The sequence below is a fragment of the Lithobates pipiens genome, unplaced genomic scaffold (assembly GCF_037356315.1).
Source record: "Lithobates pipiens isolate NorthernLeopardFrog02 unplaced genomic scaffold, aLitPip1_a1.2 Scaffold_11, whole genome shotgun sequence".
Lineage (NCBI taxonomy): Eukaryota > Metazoa > Chordata > Amphibia > Anura > Ranidae > Lithobates > Lithobates pipiens.
Genome location: NW_027507696.1, coordinates 5,870,168 through 5,887,273, shown reverse-complemented (window position 1 = coordinate 5,887,273; position 17,106 = coordinate 5,870,168). Strand labels below are relative to the sequence as shown.

General features: G+C 44.2%; 1 protein-coding gene across 1 annotated transcript in view; it reads right to left on the bottom strand.

Annotated features, from left to right (window-relative positions):
* Positions 1-7,254: 7,254 nt before the first annotated feature.
* Positions 7,255-17,106, bottom strand: part of LOC143961023 (neurogenic locus notch homolog protein 1-like) — a 45,168-nt gene continuing 35,316 nt past the window's right edge. The window contains exons 3-4 of the mRNA XM_077470145.1: positions 9,439-9,701; positions 7,255-7,610 (exon numbers count right to left, since the gene is read on the bottom strand). Of these exons, the coding sequence (XP_077326271.1) occupies positions 7,255-7,610; positions 9,439-9,701 (619 nt within the window). The remainder of the gene's footprint in view (positions 7,611-9,438; positions 9,702-17,106) is intronic.

The following is a 17,106-nucleotide window of genomic DNA, read 5'->3' as shown; positions in this document are numbered from 1 at the left end:
TTTGCCTTTAGTTACACTACCTAGAAGTCCTATAAACATGGCAAACCTGCACTCTGGTCTACCAACACTGAGATCTTGGAAATGGACACCATTCATACATATAACATATGTGATGCTTACAATATCTCCTAAAGAACTTGACAATTCAGCCGCTTTATAAATCTACACTCTACATCAGCCTTTCTCAACCTTTTAAAGCGGTTGTATACCCGCTGAATTTTTTATTTTTTTTCCTGACCTGCAAAGCAAAAGGCATAATGAGGTTCTTCCGGGTGTCCGCATGCAGGCGGGAGATTGCTCTCCGGCAGGATCCGGCGTCCGCCGGGCTTCCAGCCGGGAATCCCCTGTGCGCATGCGCCGCTGCAGTCAGCGGCGCATTGCGAGGGGAATATCTCCTAAACCGTACAGGTTTAGGAGATTTTTTTTTTTTTACCTACAGGTAAGCCTTATTATAGGCCTTATTATAGGCTTCCCTGTAGGTAAAAGTCCCCAATTTGCCTATACAACCACTTTAAAGTGGTTGTAAACCCTTACAACCAACTTTGACCTACAGGTAAGCCTAGATTAAGGCTTACCTGTAGGTCCAAGAAATATCTCCTAAACCTACACGGTATTTGGCGAAAGACAGGCACCACTGTCTATGGCGCATGCGCCGTAGACAGTGGCGCGCAGGTGCACTGAGCGCGGCATCGGTGATATGCCGCGAGTGGCGGCTCCCGTGCGCATGCGTGGGAAAGACGTCATCGTGGCTTCGCCGAATGACAGCGGCGGAGCAGCGAGACCCACCGAGAAGATGGAGGCTCTGGACTACAGGGGACAGCGGTGACATCGCTGGCTCCTGTGTCAGGTAAGTGACACATAATTGACTACTATGCGATGCGATGCGATGCATAGTAGTCCATTATGCTTTGCCTTTGCAGGTAGACAAAGAGGAAGTAAACCCATCAGGGTTTACTTCCTCTTTAAACACAGAGGAACCCTTGAAATAGTTCTCCAGTCTCGGGCAACCCCTGCTAAAAATTAGAAAACTACAACTCATCATACATTAGTGTGATGGTCAGTGGGAAGAATGGTCCTTACACTTGTGGTCATTGGGAAGAATTACCTCCTTACAGAGAGCTAAAAATATCAATGGTGTCAGTGGGAACTTATCTGAGAGGCAGAAATTGCCCAATGCTGAAGGAACCCCTACAACCTCTGGAGGAACCCCTAGGATTCCACGGGACCCTGATTGAGAATCACTGATCTACATTGTGCTCTTAAATAATGTAACAAAGATATGGAAATGGGTTTGTGTTGAATTGTTATTGTTCCTGTTTAAAATGTCGTAGTAAGACTATTTGAAGAGAATGCTTAAATCAGCGACTTTTAGCCCAGAGTTAGTCATGGAACGTAATTCATGAAATACTTTGCAACTTCAACTTTGGGAGTGCTAACTCACAGAAAAGTATCAGGTGAATTGTGACTTGTCAGAGCATTGCAGATGCTTCAGACGTGTCCCAACATGCGGCAAACAACATTTGTACGAGGGTCCGCTGACGGCATGGAAGAACACGGTGATCACAGAGCAGACGGAAAAAGATACTTTATGTTGCTGCATGGTGTGTCAAAAGGACTTTTTTTTTTTTACAATTTACTGCTTATTGTGAGTTGAAGAGGAAGGAATACATCCGTTTTGTGCAGAGCTAAAGTTTCCTGTTCAAGTTTTTTTTTTTTTTTTCGTGCATGGCTCTCAGTGTCATGATCTCTCTTCTCAGAAATTCAGACCCCCCCCCACTCTATAACTATGGCCAGTAATCTGTCCATTTTGGGGCACCTTAGAGAACAAGAATGTTTTAGCAAAACATTAGTGCTGTTAAAAATGACCAGACAAAAAAGTAGAAACTCTTTCTAGAAAACCCTTTGCACAAGATCCATCATTCAAGACCGTACCAGTCCACTTTCGTTCCACCCAAAAGTGGAACCACAGCTTAACCAACTCCCCCTCCCCTCCTCAGGTGCCACAATTGGCACCTTTTCGGAGGGAGGGGGGGGGTGAGGCAAACAGGTAACCTGTTCTGATGGCCGTGGAGCCGTCCGGGCCAATTAGAAAGCACAGCCCGCTTCGTGTGTGCGTAGTAGGGAACCACCTGCGAAGCCAAAAAGGCTACACTGCCAGGTCCCCTTATCACGAATGATGGCGGCGGCAGTGCCCGTCAGACAATCCAAAAATAGGCTGGGGGACCGGCATTGTGGGAACCCTGGACAGGTAAGTATCCTAATATTAAAAGTCAGAAGCTATAGAATTTGTAGCTGCTGACTTAATTTTTTTCAAGGGGGCCCAGGACTCATCTTTAAAAAGGGTTGTAAAAGGCAGAAGTTTTTTTTAATATCAATACATTCTATGCATTAAGATACAAAAACATTCTGTGTGTAGCAGACCCCCCCAGCACCCCCTTTATTATCTACCTGAGCACTTCTTCTCTCCAGCAATGTCCAAAATCGCCTCAGAAATTGGCTCCTGTGACTGTTAATAAAAGTCAGTAGCCAAATCGGGGAGAGAGGGGACGGGGCCAGGTCGGGGATCTGGGTCTGAATGGATACACAGAGCTGCGACTCAGCTCCAGTGCCCCCATAGAAAGATGCTGGCTGAGGGGCACTCGATAGGAGGGAGAGGGCAGGAGCAGCAAAGAGGGACCCAAGAAGAGGAGGATTGGGGCTGCTCTGTGCAAAACCAAATGCACAGAGGAGGTAAGCATAACATGTTATTTATTTATTTTTTAAAAAGCCTTTACAATCACTTTAAAGACAGACCTCTACTGATCTTTTTTTGAGAATTGCTATTTTCCAGTTGGCTGGCTAGTATCACAGGACGAATAGGCGGTCCTAAGCTAAATATGTGTAATGGATTCCTTTTTGGAATTGCAATGGCCGTGCTCTCAGTTTACACATGCTTTCTGAGACGACACTTAAAAGGAGAAGTACAGCCAAAGCAATCTGCCAAGAGCCCGAGCCTGCCCCATCCACAGCTCAGCGCTCCAGTGAGCCAATTACTGACAGTCATGGCTCTCTGCTCAGAGCTAATAGGAGAACTGAGCGATCAGATGTGTTTGATTGCTCAGTTCTCACTGCAGAGCTGGCGTGTATAATTTATTTTTTTTATTGCAAAAGGGTAGGTTCATACCAGATGCGGTGAGACTGTGTTGGGTGGCTATCCCAGCGCAGTCCCACCACATGGACAAGGCAAAATTCCTGGTTTCCAATGTGCTCAGTTCACACCACTGCTTTCCAGTGGTGTGTGAGCACAATGCGTAAAAATAAGTACTGCATGCATATTTCAGCTCCATGTGGCTGGAAACTGAATTTTATTACATACCTGTGTGATGACTTAATAAAATTCTTTAAAAAAAAAAAATAAAAAAAAAAAAGGGGGAAACAGCATCATCACTGCAGTGATCTCAGCTGGATCGCATTGCAGTGTTGTGAACCAGCCCTAACTAATATTCATACTAAACATACTAGGGCCAATTTAGACAGGAGCCAATTACCCGATCAGCACGTCCAGGGCCGTCTTTAAGGCAGGGCAAAAGGGGCAGCTGCCCTGGGCCCTGACATTGTTGTGGGGCCCAAAGCAGCTGCCGCATACTTGCCAACTATCCCAGCTTAAATTCCCTTGAAGTGTTAGTCCTGTGCTGTGTCCCGATATCTCAGTGTGAAGTGCTACTACTAATGCTGCCCAGCTCTGCCCTATTGTTGTGTACAGATGACTCACCTACATACCCTGTGTTTACATGTAAATAACTGGCATTCATATGTAAATAGTGGTGACATTACTAAGTAAATAGCTGCGGCCGGCAGCATTGATATCTAAATAAAGGTGGCATTCATATGTGTATCATTCTCCCCTGCAGTGAGGAGATGATGTGCTGTAACCTCTAGCAACCAGTGAGCAGTATTACTGCACATTAATCTCTAGAAACCAATTAACAAGCAGAAATCATTTGCTGTGACCTCTAGCAACTAATCAGTGAACCGTAATGTGTGCTGTAACCTCTAGCAACCAGTCAGTAAGCAGTAATGATATGCTGTAACCACTGACAACCAATTGCAATTGCTGCCTGATCTGATATAGTAAACTGATTTTAAGTCTAGCTGCTATTTATTGTATGTCTCAGAGCAGGTGGAGAGTGAAATTGCATGGGGGGGGCGGGGCAAGAAAATTCATGCCCAGGGTCCAATCAATATTAAAGGTGGCCCTGAACATGTCTTTGGCATGTGGGAGGAAACCAGAATACCCAGGAGAAACAGGCACAGGGAGAACATGCAAACTCCATGCAGGAGGTAGTGCCGACGGGATTCAAACCAAACAACGCTAGTGCTACTATTCATGGCTCCTGGCATGGAATGAACTAAATTAAAATGATGGAACATTTCATATTTACTTCACAAAGTGTACGTCTGCAACTGTTGAGCATCTACACTGTTCAGCTTTTTTGCTGGTCCTAGATTTAGTTACTGAAGAACAACAACAAACCTCATCAAGTTCCAAGAGCAATAAAGAAAAAAAAAAAAATAGAAGACTGCAAATCCAACACCAGCTTTAAAACCCAAGAGTACCTTTTGGTTAATAAAACTAGCAGTTTAAAATTCTCTTCACCCGAAAACCTACCCCTCGCCTCATCCCCCTACACAGAGGTTCGAAGGCCACACACTCGCAACTCCAACTATTTGTCATTTTATGAGCGAACAATCTGGTACTCCAGGGCAAAAGTTCAAAGTGAATGGGTATATCCTCCTATTGTGGCGTAAGGTAGCGAGTAATTGTTGTCTTGAATAAACAACTCGCTTCCTGTTGCAAACACAAGAACACAATATAGGAGTATCAACCCAGAACACACAAGAAGCAGTTGTAAGTTGTACAACTCAAGAGGACCTGTCTTCTGGATGCATTGCTTTATAAAATTAGGCTGATAAGTCCCTTAAAGTGGAAGTAAACCCATCGATTTAACCAGTTAAAAAAAAAAATAAAAAAAAAAAAAGGCATGCCGGTGTCCTATCATATACTGTCCCCCATCGGATAGTGCCCACTGTGTACTGCGCATGCACAGTACACACAGATTCCGAAAATACCCAAAGATGAACGGCGCCTGCGCCGCGAGTCCAGGTTCTATCCCCACCATCCAAGTGGACATAGAGTTGGAAAATAAAAGAGCCGAGCGCAGCGTGGCCGAGCCCAAAAGCGCGGCGAACAAAGTGAGCCCACGAGGGGCCCTCTAATTTTCCCAACCCTATGTCCGCTTGGATGGTGGGGCTACCACCTCCACTTACAGTGCAGGCGCCGTTCATCTTCGAAGATTTTCCGAAGCTTCTTCTGCTCCGTACTGCGCATGCTATATGATGGCAGGACACTATCTGCCAGAACACCGGGAATGCCAACTGCACATTGGCTGTGCTCTCAGCCAAACTATCAAACCATCCATTGGCTGGTGTCATAACGAATCACATGTGCAGCACCATAGCAGTTTAAGATAAAACAGAGGCAAAGATGGCAGCTTCCTTGGCTGAAAAGGGGAGGGTAGGGGAGTTTACTTCCACTTTAACAACATCAAACAGGTGAAGGCACAATCTAAGCTGAAATAGCCCTCCCTAATAGCCATTTCTGGAGGTCAAACAGCTGCTCTGTGTACAGCCCTGGGGGGGGGGGGGGGATTTACTAAAACTGGAGCACTAGTTGAGTGATTCTCAACTAGGGTTCCTCCAGAGGTTGTAGGGGTTCCTCCAGAGGTTGTAGGGGTTCCTTCAGCATTGGGCAATTTCTGCCTCTCAGATAAGTTCCCACTGACACCATTGATCTTTTTAGCTATCTGTAAGGAGGTAATTCTTCCCAATGACCACAAGTGTAAGGACCATTCTTCCCACTGACCATCACACTATTGTATCATGAGTTGTAGATTTCTAATTTTTAGCAGGGGTTCCCCCCGAGACCGGAGAACTATTTCAAGGGTTCCTCTGTGTTGAAAAAGTTGAGAAAGGCTGACTTAAGCCTCATACACACACGATCGGGGTTTGTATATACTTTCCCGTGGACTTTTGTACAAATGGTGTAGTCCACAAGTTTGTATTGCATACACACGATCGGACTTTTTAGGCAACAAACACGAACGTATCGACGTTTCAACGTACTGACAACACTTCAAAAGAGGACGTTCAATTAGTCCAGCGCCACCTTTGGTCAACTTCTATATTGTTATCTGATCTTTTGCATTGGTTCTGAGCATGCATGTTTGTACCTTGTACAAAAGTCTGATGGTTTTGCGTACACACGATCGGACTTTGTTCCATCGGACTTATGTTGTCAAAAAGTTTGTCCGTTCGTACAGCCAACAAGTCAGATGAAAACGGAAAAAGTTTGTCCGATGGAGTGTACGAGCGGTCGGATGTTGCTCCAAAACAGCTAATTTGCATGTTTGTTGTCAAAAAGTCAGACCGTGTGTACGGGCCTTTAGAATCTGGTGCAGCCGTGCATGGTACCCAATCCACTTTTAACTTTAGTTAGTTCAATGAAGCTTTGACAATAACACCTAGACGCTGATTGGTTAGCATGCACAGTTGCACCAGATTCTGAGTGCTCCAGTTTTAGTAAATGTCCCCCTCTGTCTCATGCTTGCCATTAGGTCTGGAAAATCTGAGTCAATAGAGAATTTACATATTTGTAAAAAAATACTAGCTATACGACAGGAATGTCCAACTCCAGATAAAACCGTTATCTAATTTTTAAGCCTATGTCTAAATTTTACTTCTGTCAATCAGTAGAGATACCCCCCCATGCCCTACCCTGGTCACAGGGTGCCACAGAGACAAGAAATGATCTCTCTCTGATAGAAACTGCAACAAAAGCACAGCGATTTATTAAAATAGGGAAGGGTGGGTCATCTCTCAGGTTGATGTTCGTGTCTTTCTGACTCAGTGAAACCACTTCCCTGCATTTTTCCTTTGGCGCCACTAGGAAAGGAAGTGAGGGTAAATCTCCCCAACTGGTACCAGACAGCAATAATAAAAATATATTTCTTCCCCACTCTACTCTGGAGTTGAGCTTTATAAAAAAAAATCTTTAAAATGTTGCTAGTCAACTGTGAAGACTATCTAATAAATGTGCAACAGCAAATCATTACAAAGGTTCTGCAATATAATCATCTAAAATACCAGCAACAGAACACAGCATGGCAGAAGTTTACAAATGCCAAAAAAAAAAAAAAAAAAAAGAGAAAATAACTCTCAAAGACTATGGAGATCAATACCTGGCAAGCAAGTGCAATCATAGGAGGTGTCGTCGGTCTGCCGGCAGGTGCCCCCATTTTGGCACGGCGAAGGATTGCATGGCACATATGGGTTCTCGCAGAAATTGCCAGTGAAACGGCTCTTGCACTGACAGGAGAACGATCCAAAGCCGTTAATACAGGTTCCGCCATTTTTGCATGGATTCTGTTTGCACTCATTGACGTCCTGCTTGCAGGTCTCCCCGTGAAAACCTTCCAGGCATTTGCACACGTACTGCGAGTCGAATGGGACACAGGTTCCACCATTCCCGCAAGGGTTGGAGGCGCATGGGTCAGCCTGCTGGCAAGTGTCTCCTGCAACATGAACACACAGTTTAGAATACGGGATGAAAGAAAAAACCATTGACAATCTTGGGGCGCGTTAACACCACATTTATTTGGGTGCTTTTTTTTTTTTTTTTTTTAAAAGACATCCTGAAAACAAACACGCAGTAAAAACAATATTTTATAATCACCTTAATACACCCCATAATGCTCAGTTCTAGGACTTTCACACCAGAATATACACAAATCCATGTAAAAGCAATAGAACATACATACAAAAGGGGGTTATTTAAAAAAAAAAAGGCAAATCCAGTTTGCACTGCAAGGGCACTTGGAAGTGCAGTCGCTCTAAATTTAAGCGGTAGATCTGAAAGGAGTGGAAGCTCTGCTGATTTTATTGTGCAACCATGTGCAAGCTAAAATGCTGTTTTTTATTTTCCTTGCATGTCCCCCTCGGATCTACAGCGACTACTTCCAAGTGCACTTGCAGTGCAAAGTGGATTTGCCCTTAGTAAATAACCCCCAAAGACATCATCTGCCTAGGCCCATTGCTCCACCTATGTGAGGGCGTTTTATTGAAGGTTGGAAGCACTGGCCGGGAGGAAGATTTCTGGAAATTAAAAGGTCACCTCTGGGCACAAACAAAAACTCACAAGTACTACAGTAGTTATACCTGCTTTCATTTATTCTACATTGGTCATATCTGTCCTTTAAAATGTAGAGGGTGGGAGTTCAGCTCCCATTGTACTTCCGTGCAGGTCTCATAGACCTCAGCACTACTTTCACATCTGTCTGCCTAGGCCCATCCCTCCACCTATGTGAGCGCGTTTTACTGAAGGTTGGAAGCACTGGCCGGGAGGAAGATTTCTGGAAATTACAGGGCAACTCTGGGCACAAACAAAAACTCACCAGTACTACAGTAGTTATACCTTCTTTATTCTACATTGGTCAAATCTGTCCTTTAAAATGTAGAGGGTGGGAGTTCAGCTCCCATTGTACTTCCGTGCAGGTCTCATAGACCTCAGCACTACTTTCACATCTGTCTGCCTAGGCCCATCCCTCCACCTATGTGAGCGCGTTTTACTGAAGGTTGGAAGCACTGGCCGGGAGGAAGATTTCTGGAAATTACAGGGCAACTCTGGGCACAAACAAAAACTCACCAGTACTACAGTAGTTATACCTTCTTTATTCTACATTGGTCAAATCTGTCCTTTAAAATGTAGAGGGTGGGAGTTCAGCTCCCATTGTACTTCCGTGCAGGTCTCATAGACCTCAGCACTACTTTCACATCTGTGCTCCCCTCTCATTCAGGCCATTCACAAGACGAAGCCCGGAGCTGTGTTTTATGAATGTATAACTGCTGTAATACAATACAAGGAACAATCTAGCCCCTTTGTGATGTCTTTGAAGCCTAACGCCAGCCAAAACTTTTAATCTAGTTTTGGATAGAGTAGGGAAAGGTTACAGCCTCTGCCTGGTCTAATAGCTACTTGTATACCTATTGGATGGGTTCCCCCATATTTCCTGTCAATGTGCAGGAAAAAAAAAAATGGAAAGGAGGAAAGGAAAGAGAAAAAAAAAACCAAAAAAAAAACCCCACCCACATGTAGTCAAGGGAAGGATTTAGAACTTCTGAAAACGTCTTCCCGCATCTCCAATTTCTTGTACGTGCATCAAAGGTACAGAAAGAAAAGGAAAATGTCCCAAAGGAGGTCATAGATTCCTAGATAAAACATTTTATTTATTTTTTAACACTTTCCCACTCACTTTTGACCCCTATTTAGGGCCCAGTTTCTAACTGCAAGTAACTGAAGGCAAGGTATTTAAATCAATCATTTTGTCTGTCTTCTGTTCATACCTGTCCACCCTGGAGGGCATCTGCACCTATAATTCTTCTCATTTAGGACCAGTTCACAGGTTCCACCATTGCGACAAGGGCCACTGAGGCATGCGTTGTCCTTGCGGGTAAGGCAGCGCGAGTCTTGGTATCCTAGTGGGCAGGTGCAGGTATACCGGACGCCGCCTCGGAATTCAGCATTGCAGGTTCCTCCATTCTGACATGGACTATTAGAGCATGGGTTGACAAATTGGCAGCGCTCTCCAAAGAAGGAACTGGGGCATCTATGGAAAAAAAAAAGATGGCAGAGAATTAGACTTTCAGCACCCTAATGTATCTAATAAAAGATACAATTATAGGGGACCTATCATGACAGAAACATCCCACACTTCTCACTGACTGCCAATTATTATTATTATTCAGGATTTATATAGCGCCAGCTATTTACGCAGCGCTTTACATTATAAAAAGGAGACAATACAGTTACAATACAATAAAAAATACAAGAGGATTAAGAGGGCCCTGCTCAGAAGAGCTTACAATCTAATAGGGTGGGGCAAGTGGTACAAAAGGTTACAACTGTCGGGAACGAGCTGATGGAAGTGGTAGGAGATTAGTTGAAGACGTGATAGGCTTCCCTGAATAGATGAGTTTTCAGGGATCGCCTGAAGGTAGCAAGAGTAGGGGATAGCCGGACCAGTGGAGGTAGCGAGTTCCATAGGATGGGAGAGGCTCTGGAGAAATCCTGGAGACGCGCATGGGAGGAGGAGACGAGAGAGCTTGAGAGTAGGAGGCCTTGAGAAGAACGGAGGGGACGATTTGGGTGATATTTGGAGACAAGATTGGTGATCATATAAAGCAGAATGGGATCAAAAGCAAAATTATTTTAGGTGTCTAGCTTACAAAATTAGCTAATGTGCGTATTATGAGCCCCTAATAGGCAAGATCTTTAGATCTATATAGTGCTGCCTTAATTTTATATAATATATTACAATAACATATTACCTTAAAGCAGTGATAAAGCACGGTAACCAGTTACCAGATCCCAGTTACCTGCAAGTCTGATGACTTCTGCATTTTGCAAACCGTTTTGCTTTATAACAGAAGCACATTTTACTTCCTCCAATTCAACTGAGGCTAGAATTACTTCTAGATGTAAAATCTGGGTTTAGTGCATTATTTAGGATGGACATTTTTTCCTGAATGGCTTACAGCTGCTAATCCTGTAATGTAATTTCAGAGCTTGGCCTAAAAGGCATGAAATGGCTTCTCAAAACTCTTTATGCCTTGTAAATGGATGGGGGGGGGGCTGTGATGCAGAAGTGTGACCCGATATTGGCACCTGTTTCCAGCACGCTGCCCACCAAAAGATAAATTATCACTTTAATGGCGAGACTTTCTGGGAGTGTGCGGCCCCCACAAGACACCCAAATAACTCTTGTACGGATCACTGCTTGCGGTGATTCCCAAAAATGAAAAGTCAACAAAGTCAAAACCCAAGCAAAACACATCCCGACCGTCCCACTCTCAGGCAATTAAAGATAAAGGGCCCAGCATTGCCTGCATGACTTTAAGAGGTCAAATAGGGTCTCCAATGAATGCAGCCAAAAGATTTGCTGGTTGGTGAGATTTAATGGCCTGCTGTATGGAAAATTTGGCCTTAAGGGTCTAAAAATGTGCCATTTAGGAACTTCAACAGCTAAATGAATGCTAGCCGATTATAAAAAACAAAAAAACAAAAAACAAAACACTTTTGTACGTGTATTTCATATATGAAGTGTGACATTTATAAAGTGCTTGTATGATGGTAGTACACATTCCAGAACATCAAGATTTCACCAACTCATTCCCCAAAATCAAACAATCAGACTACAACATAACATTCCATCGCTTCTACACAATAATAGACAATCCTTATAATGGACCACAGAGGTTAAATGTAATAGTTGCATAGTTAGTAAGGTTGAATAAAGACACCAGTCCATCCAGTTCAACCTGAGTGAGTGTCTACAATTGTCCCTATCCCTGTACATTGCACACTCACATCGGTCCCTACCCTCAAGGAGCCCACAATCCAAGGTCCCCATTCATATACTAGGGCCAATTTTTGGACAGAAGCCAATTATTATTATTATTCAGGATTTATATAGCGCCAACAGTTTGCGCAGCGCTTTACAATATGAGGGCAGACAGTACACTTACAATACAGGAGGGATCAGAGGGCCCTGCTCGTTAGGAGCTTACAATCTAGAAGAATAACCTACCTGCATGTCTTTGGAGTGTGGGAGGAAACCGGAGTACCCGGAGGAAACCCACACAGGCACAGGGAGAACATGCAAACTCCAGGCAGGTAGTGTCATGGTTGGGATACGAACCAGCGACCCTTTTTACTGCTAGGTGAGTGCTAACCACTACACCACTGTGCCACCCTTAATAAGAAAACTAACTTTGTAATTTCAAAAAGAAAAGGAAACTCGGCATCCAAATTTCAGCTACCATCTGCTTGTCTTAAGTCAAATGGTCTCAACCATTTGGTGTGTAACCACCAGAGCAAGGTAGCCTGGGAATGTTTGTTGGAGTTGTCAATGGGCTCTTAGACTCCACAAGAGACTCACAAAGATGGAGGGGGGGGGGGGGGGGGGAGAAGGAGAAGGAGGAGGAGGAGGAGGAGGAGGAGGAGGAGGAGGAGGAGATCTTAGGGCGAATCCTGTCTTTGTCAGCACATGAAGTGGATCTTGGCAACAACTGTCCCATCTGCTTGCATATATGTACTTATAGTCCGGGGGGGGGGGGGGGGGGGGGCAGAACTCTTAGGAAATTCATGCCTCATTTGTCCTCACACCTTTTCCATGAATCGTGGAAAACACAAGTTGCAGCCCCTTAGAGCGAAGGTGGCTCTTTATCCCCACAAAGCTATAAAAGTTGTTCATAAAGAAGTTCAGAGGAGACCATCTGTCACTGCTCTTGAGCAATTAAAACAACTACAAAAAAAATAAACAAAAAACAAAAAAAATAAACAAAAAAATAAAATGCAGACTGTTGCAATCTCTGTCCTGCAATCATTACTTTTAGTAAATACATACAGATTAAAAAGTAAACATGAGTATCATGACGCAGGTCTATCTGGATGGGTTGTTATATAAGCAAATGAGCTTATAATTTTAATCGATTCCATCAAAGTCAGAGAGAAAATCCACGCTGGATAGAAACAGATCACACATGCATCAAATGTATCGATTGTAGGAGGAACTGGAAGAACCTCTCTACAGTGCGCTGAAAGGGCGCCGGTTTGAATCTAAACCCAAGACCTTAGCACACCGCAAGGCTACAGTGCTAACCATTAAGCGAACATTCAGGCTCCATACACACTGAAGCTCAAAAAAGCTTTTTCTGGACGCCAGATTGCTGGCGGAAAACGCTGGTTGAAAAACTTGCTTTTAACAGCATTTTGTACTAGCGTTTATTAGCGTTTATGGGCGCTTTCAATAAAAATACACAGAGGACACTCCAAAAATCCCACAGTGCATTCCAAACTCCCACAATGCATTGAAAAAAATAGAATGCTGAACACTAATTAACACGTGTTTATCGTTTTTTTTTTTTTTTTACACCAACTTCCGGGCATAGACTCCCACCGGAGTCTATGCCTCTTCCTGTCCCTGCGCGCTGTCTGCTGGGACACACACGGGTCCCAGAGACAGCGCGGACAATTCCTATTGTGCTGCACGACTCGCGCATGCGCAGTAGGGAACCGGGAAGTGAAGCCGCTTCGCTTCACTTCCTGATTCCCTCACCTAGAATTGTGGCGGCAGCAGCCGAGAGCCGAGCGATTGATCGGCCTCGGCATCGCTGGACCCCGGGACAGGTGAGTGTCCATTTATTAAAAGTCAGCAGCTGCAGTATTTATAGCTGCTGGCTTTTAATATTTTTTTCCGCAGTGCAATCCCGCTTTAAGGCAGTTCTGAAGGCGGGGGGGGGGTCAAATCCTGTACTAGCAAGGTGCACCTAATAAAGTAGTCAGTGAGTGTATAATCACACCAATTCAAGATGATTTGGAAAGTTGTACACAGTACAAAGTTTTTTTTTTCTCATTCAACCCAGCGGGTAAAAAAAAAAGAATAAAAATAAAAAATAAATAATAATAATAAACAGATCGCTGTACCAACAAAAATGAATTTGGTGCAGCTATCTCCGCCAGCTGGGGCAGTGTATTCTGACAGGGGGGACTCTTTCCTTACACCACCCCCCCCCCCCCCCCAATCACACTGATCAGCGCTCTCAGCCATTGGCTGATTGGATGCTGCAGTTTCCAGCGTTACAAAGTGATAAGATATCCAGAATTTTGAAATTTTGAATTGTCACAACTTCTTCTCGGGACAACTTTTTCCAGACAGTAATTTCCTACTTTCAAGAGATCTCCCCCTACTTCCTGTTGTGTGTCCAGACAGGAAGTAAAAGGGAAATCTTCTCTCTTGACCGGACACAGGCAGGAAAAAAAGAAGGAGGAGGATTGGGTCTTCACATACATACACTTTGCATTATTATTATTATTATTATTATTATTCAGGATTTATATAGCGCCAACAGTTTGCGCAGCGCTTTACAATATGAGGGCAGACAGTACACTTACAATACAAATCAATACAGGAGGGATCAGCATCTCTACTATTGTAAAAATGAAACCCAGTGAAAGTAAATATAACTTTGTATCGTATTGCAGAAACTATTCATAAAAATACGACAAAAAAATATATACATATGGAGTTTTAAAGCCAAAGTATGGATGCAACATTATTTCTCAGGAAAGGGGGAGAAAAAAAAAAAGAAGAAAAAACTCCCTCCAATTTAGTCTGCTCAGGGTTGCTTTGTTGAGGGATTGTGAGAGAATTTGTTGGGTATCGAAAGATATTTTGGGTTAATGAGAATGCATTATCCCAGCCAGAGAAAGAGTGAAAAGAAAGCACAGAATTAATCGGGGCATCTGCCGTCCTCACAAAAGGCCCGGAGAGAGAGCAGGTGTGCATATTAATGAGGCGAGCAGCTGCCTCTCGTGCTCGCCGACCAATCAGGGGGTGGCATACAAGGGAAGAGGAGGTTAGAATAGATTTGGGGGGCTTCTGGGTGGCTGGTTTTTACTGCTCCCAGTCAGAGAATGCACCAAGCTGGGCTGCGGGGACCTGCTGCTTTCATGAGAGAGGCCTTTGTTCCGTCCCGAGCGCCAGTGATGGCATGTCAGCCTCTGAAGTGTCCATTCATGTGTTAAGTCCACGCTTTTAGGACTTTTGCAGTGGCGTGCGAGTAATAAAACGCTGCCAGCCACCTCCTGTGCTTGCTCTCTCACCCATGTCAACACACTGTCCACTTCCAAGGCCAGTCTTGGAATTGGCCTACCTGCCAATGTTCGGATAATGGGTTCGGCTGTAGAGCCGTCTGCTGGCCGTGCTTTTTCCTTAATTTCTATGGAAACTTAAAGTGGAACTATAGGCAAAACTTTTTTTTTTAAACATTTTGGATAGCGCAAGAGAGGGTTTTAACCCCTGCCAGATTTTTTTTTCCCCGCCATCTGTGTCCCATTTGGTATATTTTCCTTCACTTCCTGTCCCATAGCCAAACAGGAAGCGAGAGGGAATTTCTTGACCCCCCCCTCCCCCCCCCAGTCAACAGAACTAGTGTCCCTATTGGAAGATTTCCCCTCTATTACTTTTCGGGGGACTTTCGCTTGCAATGATAAAAAAGAGTAAGTAGTAAGCAGGATAAATCAAGAATTTACTTAACAAGGGCACAGACAGCAATATAAAAAGTGTTTTTTGTTTTTTAAAAGTCAGTAGCTAAAAAAAAATAAAATAAAAAAAAAAAAAAAATAAATAAAATAAAAAAAAAAAAGCGTATTTGCTCACTTTTAATAAATAGCCACTCACCTGTCCAACGATCCAGCGGTGCACTCACCCCAGCCATGTTTTCCCTCATCGGCGCCGCCATCCTTACTATGGACACCCAGCTGTGACAGCTTGCACAGCTTCACAGCTGGGTGCCCACGGCCCTGAAAGCTTCTAGGACCTGTCATGTGTCCCAGAACACTTTGGGAAGGAGAACTTCCACTTCAGCTCGCCGGGTATCTGCTCCCTCCCTAGCTCAGTTGCACAAACAGGAGCCGGGGAGGAGGGCTTAAAGCTCGTTTTGCACAGTGGAGGTAACAAGGCTGTATCACGGGAGCGCGCCCGCAGGTGCTTCTCACCATGTGAGGGAGCTCGTATGAATGTGAGAAGTACCTGCGGGAGGAAGCAGAGACAGCTGCCGAGGGACCCCAGAAGAGCAGGTTCGGGGCCACTCTGTGCAAAACGAGCTGCACAGTGGAGGTAAGTATAACATGTTTGTTATTTAAAAAAAAAAAAAAAAAACAACTTTACAATCCCTTTAAATCCACAAGAGCTTTTTTTTTTTACCACTACTATTCCTTTATATTGGCTTTTAAAATTTGCAAATGCACCAATTTAGAAATCGGATGAAAGGTTTAGCGCTGGGAAAAACGTTTTGAAAGATAATAAGTGCATTTTATATACAACTATATAGATCAGACCAAAATGAGGGACAAATGAGGGGGAACGAGGGACATTGCTCCAAATCACAGACAGTCAGACACAGTCGCTCCAAATCAGAGACAGTCAGACACAGTCGCTCCAAATCAGAGACAGTCAGACACAGTCGCTCCAAATCAGAGACAGTCAGACACAGTCGCTCCAAATCAGAGACAGTCAGACACAGTCGCTCCAAATCAGAGACAGTCAGACACAGTCGCTCCAAATCAGAGACAGTCAGACACAGTCCCTCCAAATCAGACAGACACAGTCCCTCCAAATCAGACAGACACAGTCGCTCCAAATCAGACAGACACAGTCGCTCCAAATCAGACAGACACAGTCGCTCCAAATCAGACAGACACAGTCGCTCCAAATCAGACAGACACAGTCGCTCCAAATCAGACAGACACAGTCGCTCCAAATCAGACAGACACAGTCGCTCCAAATCAGACAGACACAGTCGCTCCAAATCAGACAGACACAGTCGCTCCAAATCAGACAGACACAGTCGCTCCAAATCAGACAGACACAGTCGCTCCAAATCAGACAGACACAGTCGCTCCAAATCAGACAGACACCGTCGCTCCAAATCAGACAGACACCGTCGCTCCAAATCAGACAGACACAGTCCCTCCAAATCAGACAGACACAGTCCCTCCAAATCAGACAGACACAGTCCCTCCAAATCAGACAGACACAGTCCCTCCAAATCAGAGACAGTCGGGAGCTATGCATTCTGATGACTACAAAGAAAGAATTTCCCTCAGTTTTGAGATTTTCTTGTACTTATTGTGGTTTTACAAAAAGGATTGTTCAAAAGAAAAAAAAAAAGAAAAATTATGAGGATTTAAAATGACTACGAACTCGTTTTTTTTCCATTTGTTACTCATTAAGACTAAAGTAAAACTACCGGTATAGATTCCAATTTCAAAATAAAATTGTGCAGGCGTTTTTGTTAATCCCCAGGTTACGCTGGGACTTCCAATCCTACAATTGCTCAGCAGCCTCTGCTTATATAAGCCTATGCCGTTTCCACACAGCCCACATATCTTCTGGGCCTGCAGCGCCACCACCCAAGCGGTTTTCAGAGCATGGGTACAGACCATCACAC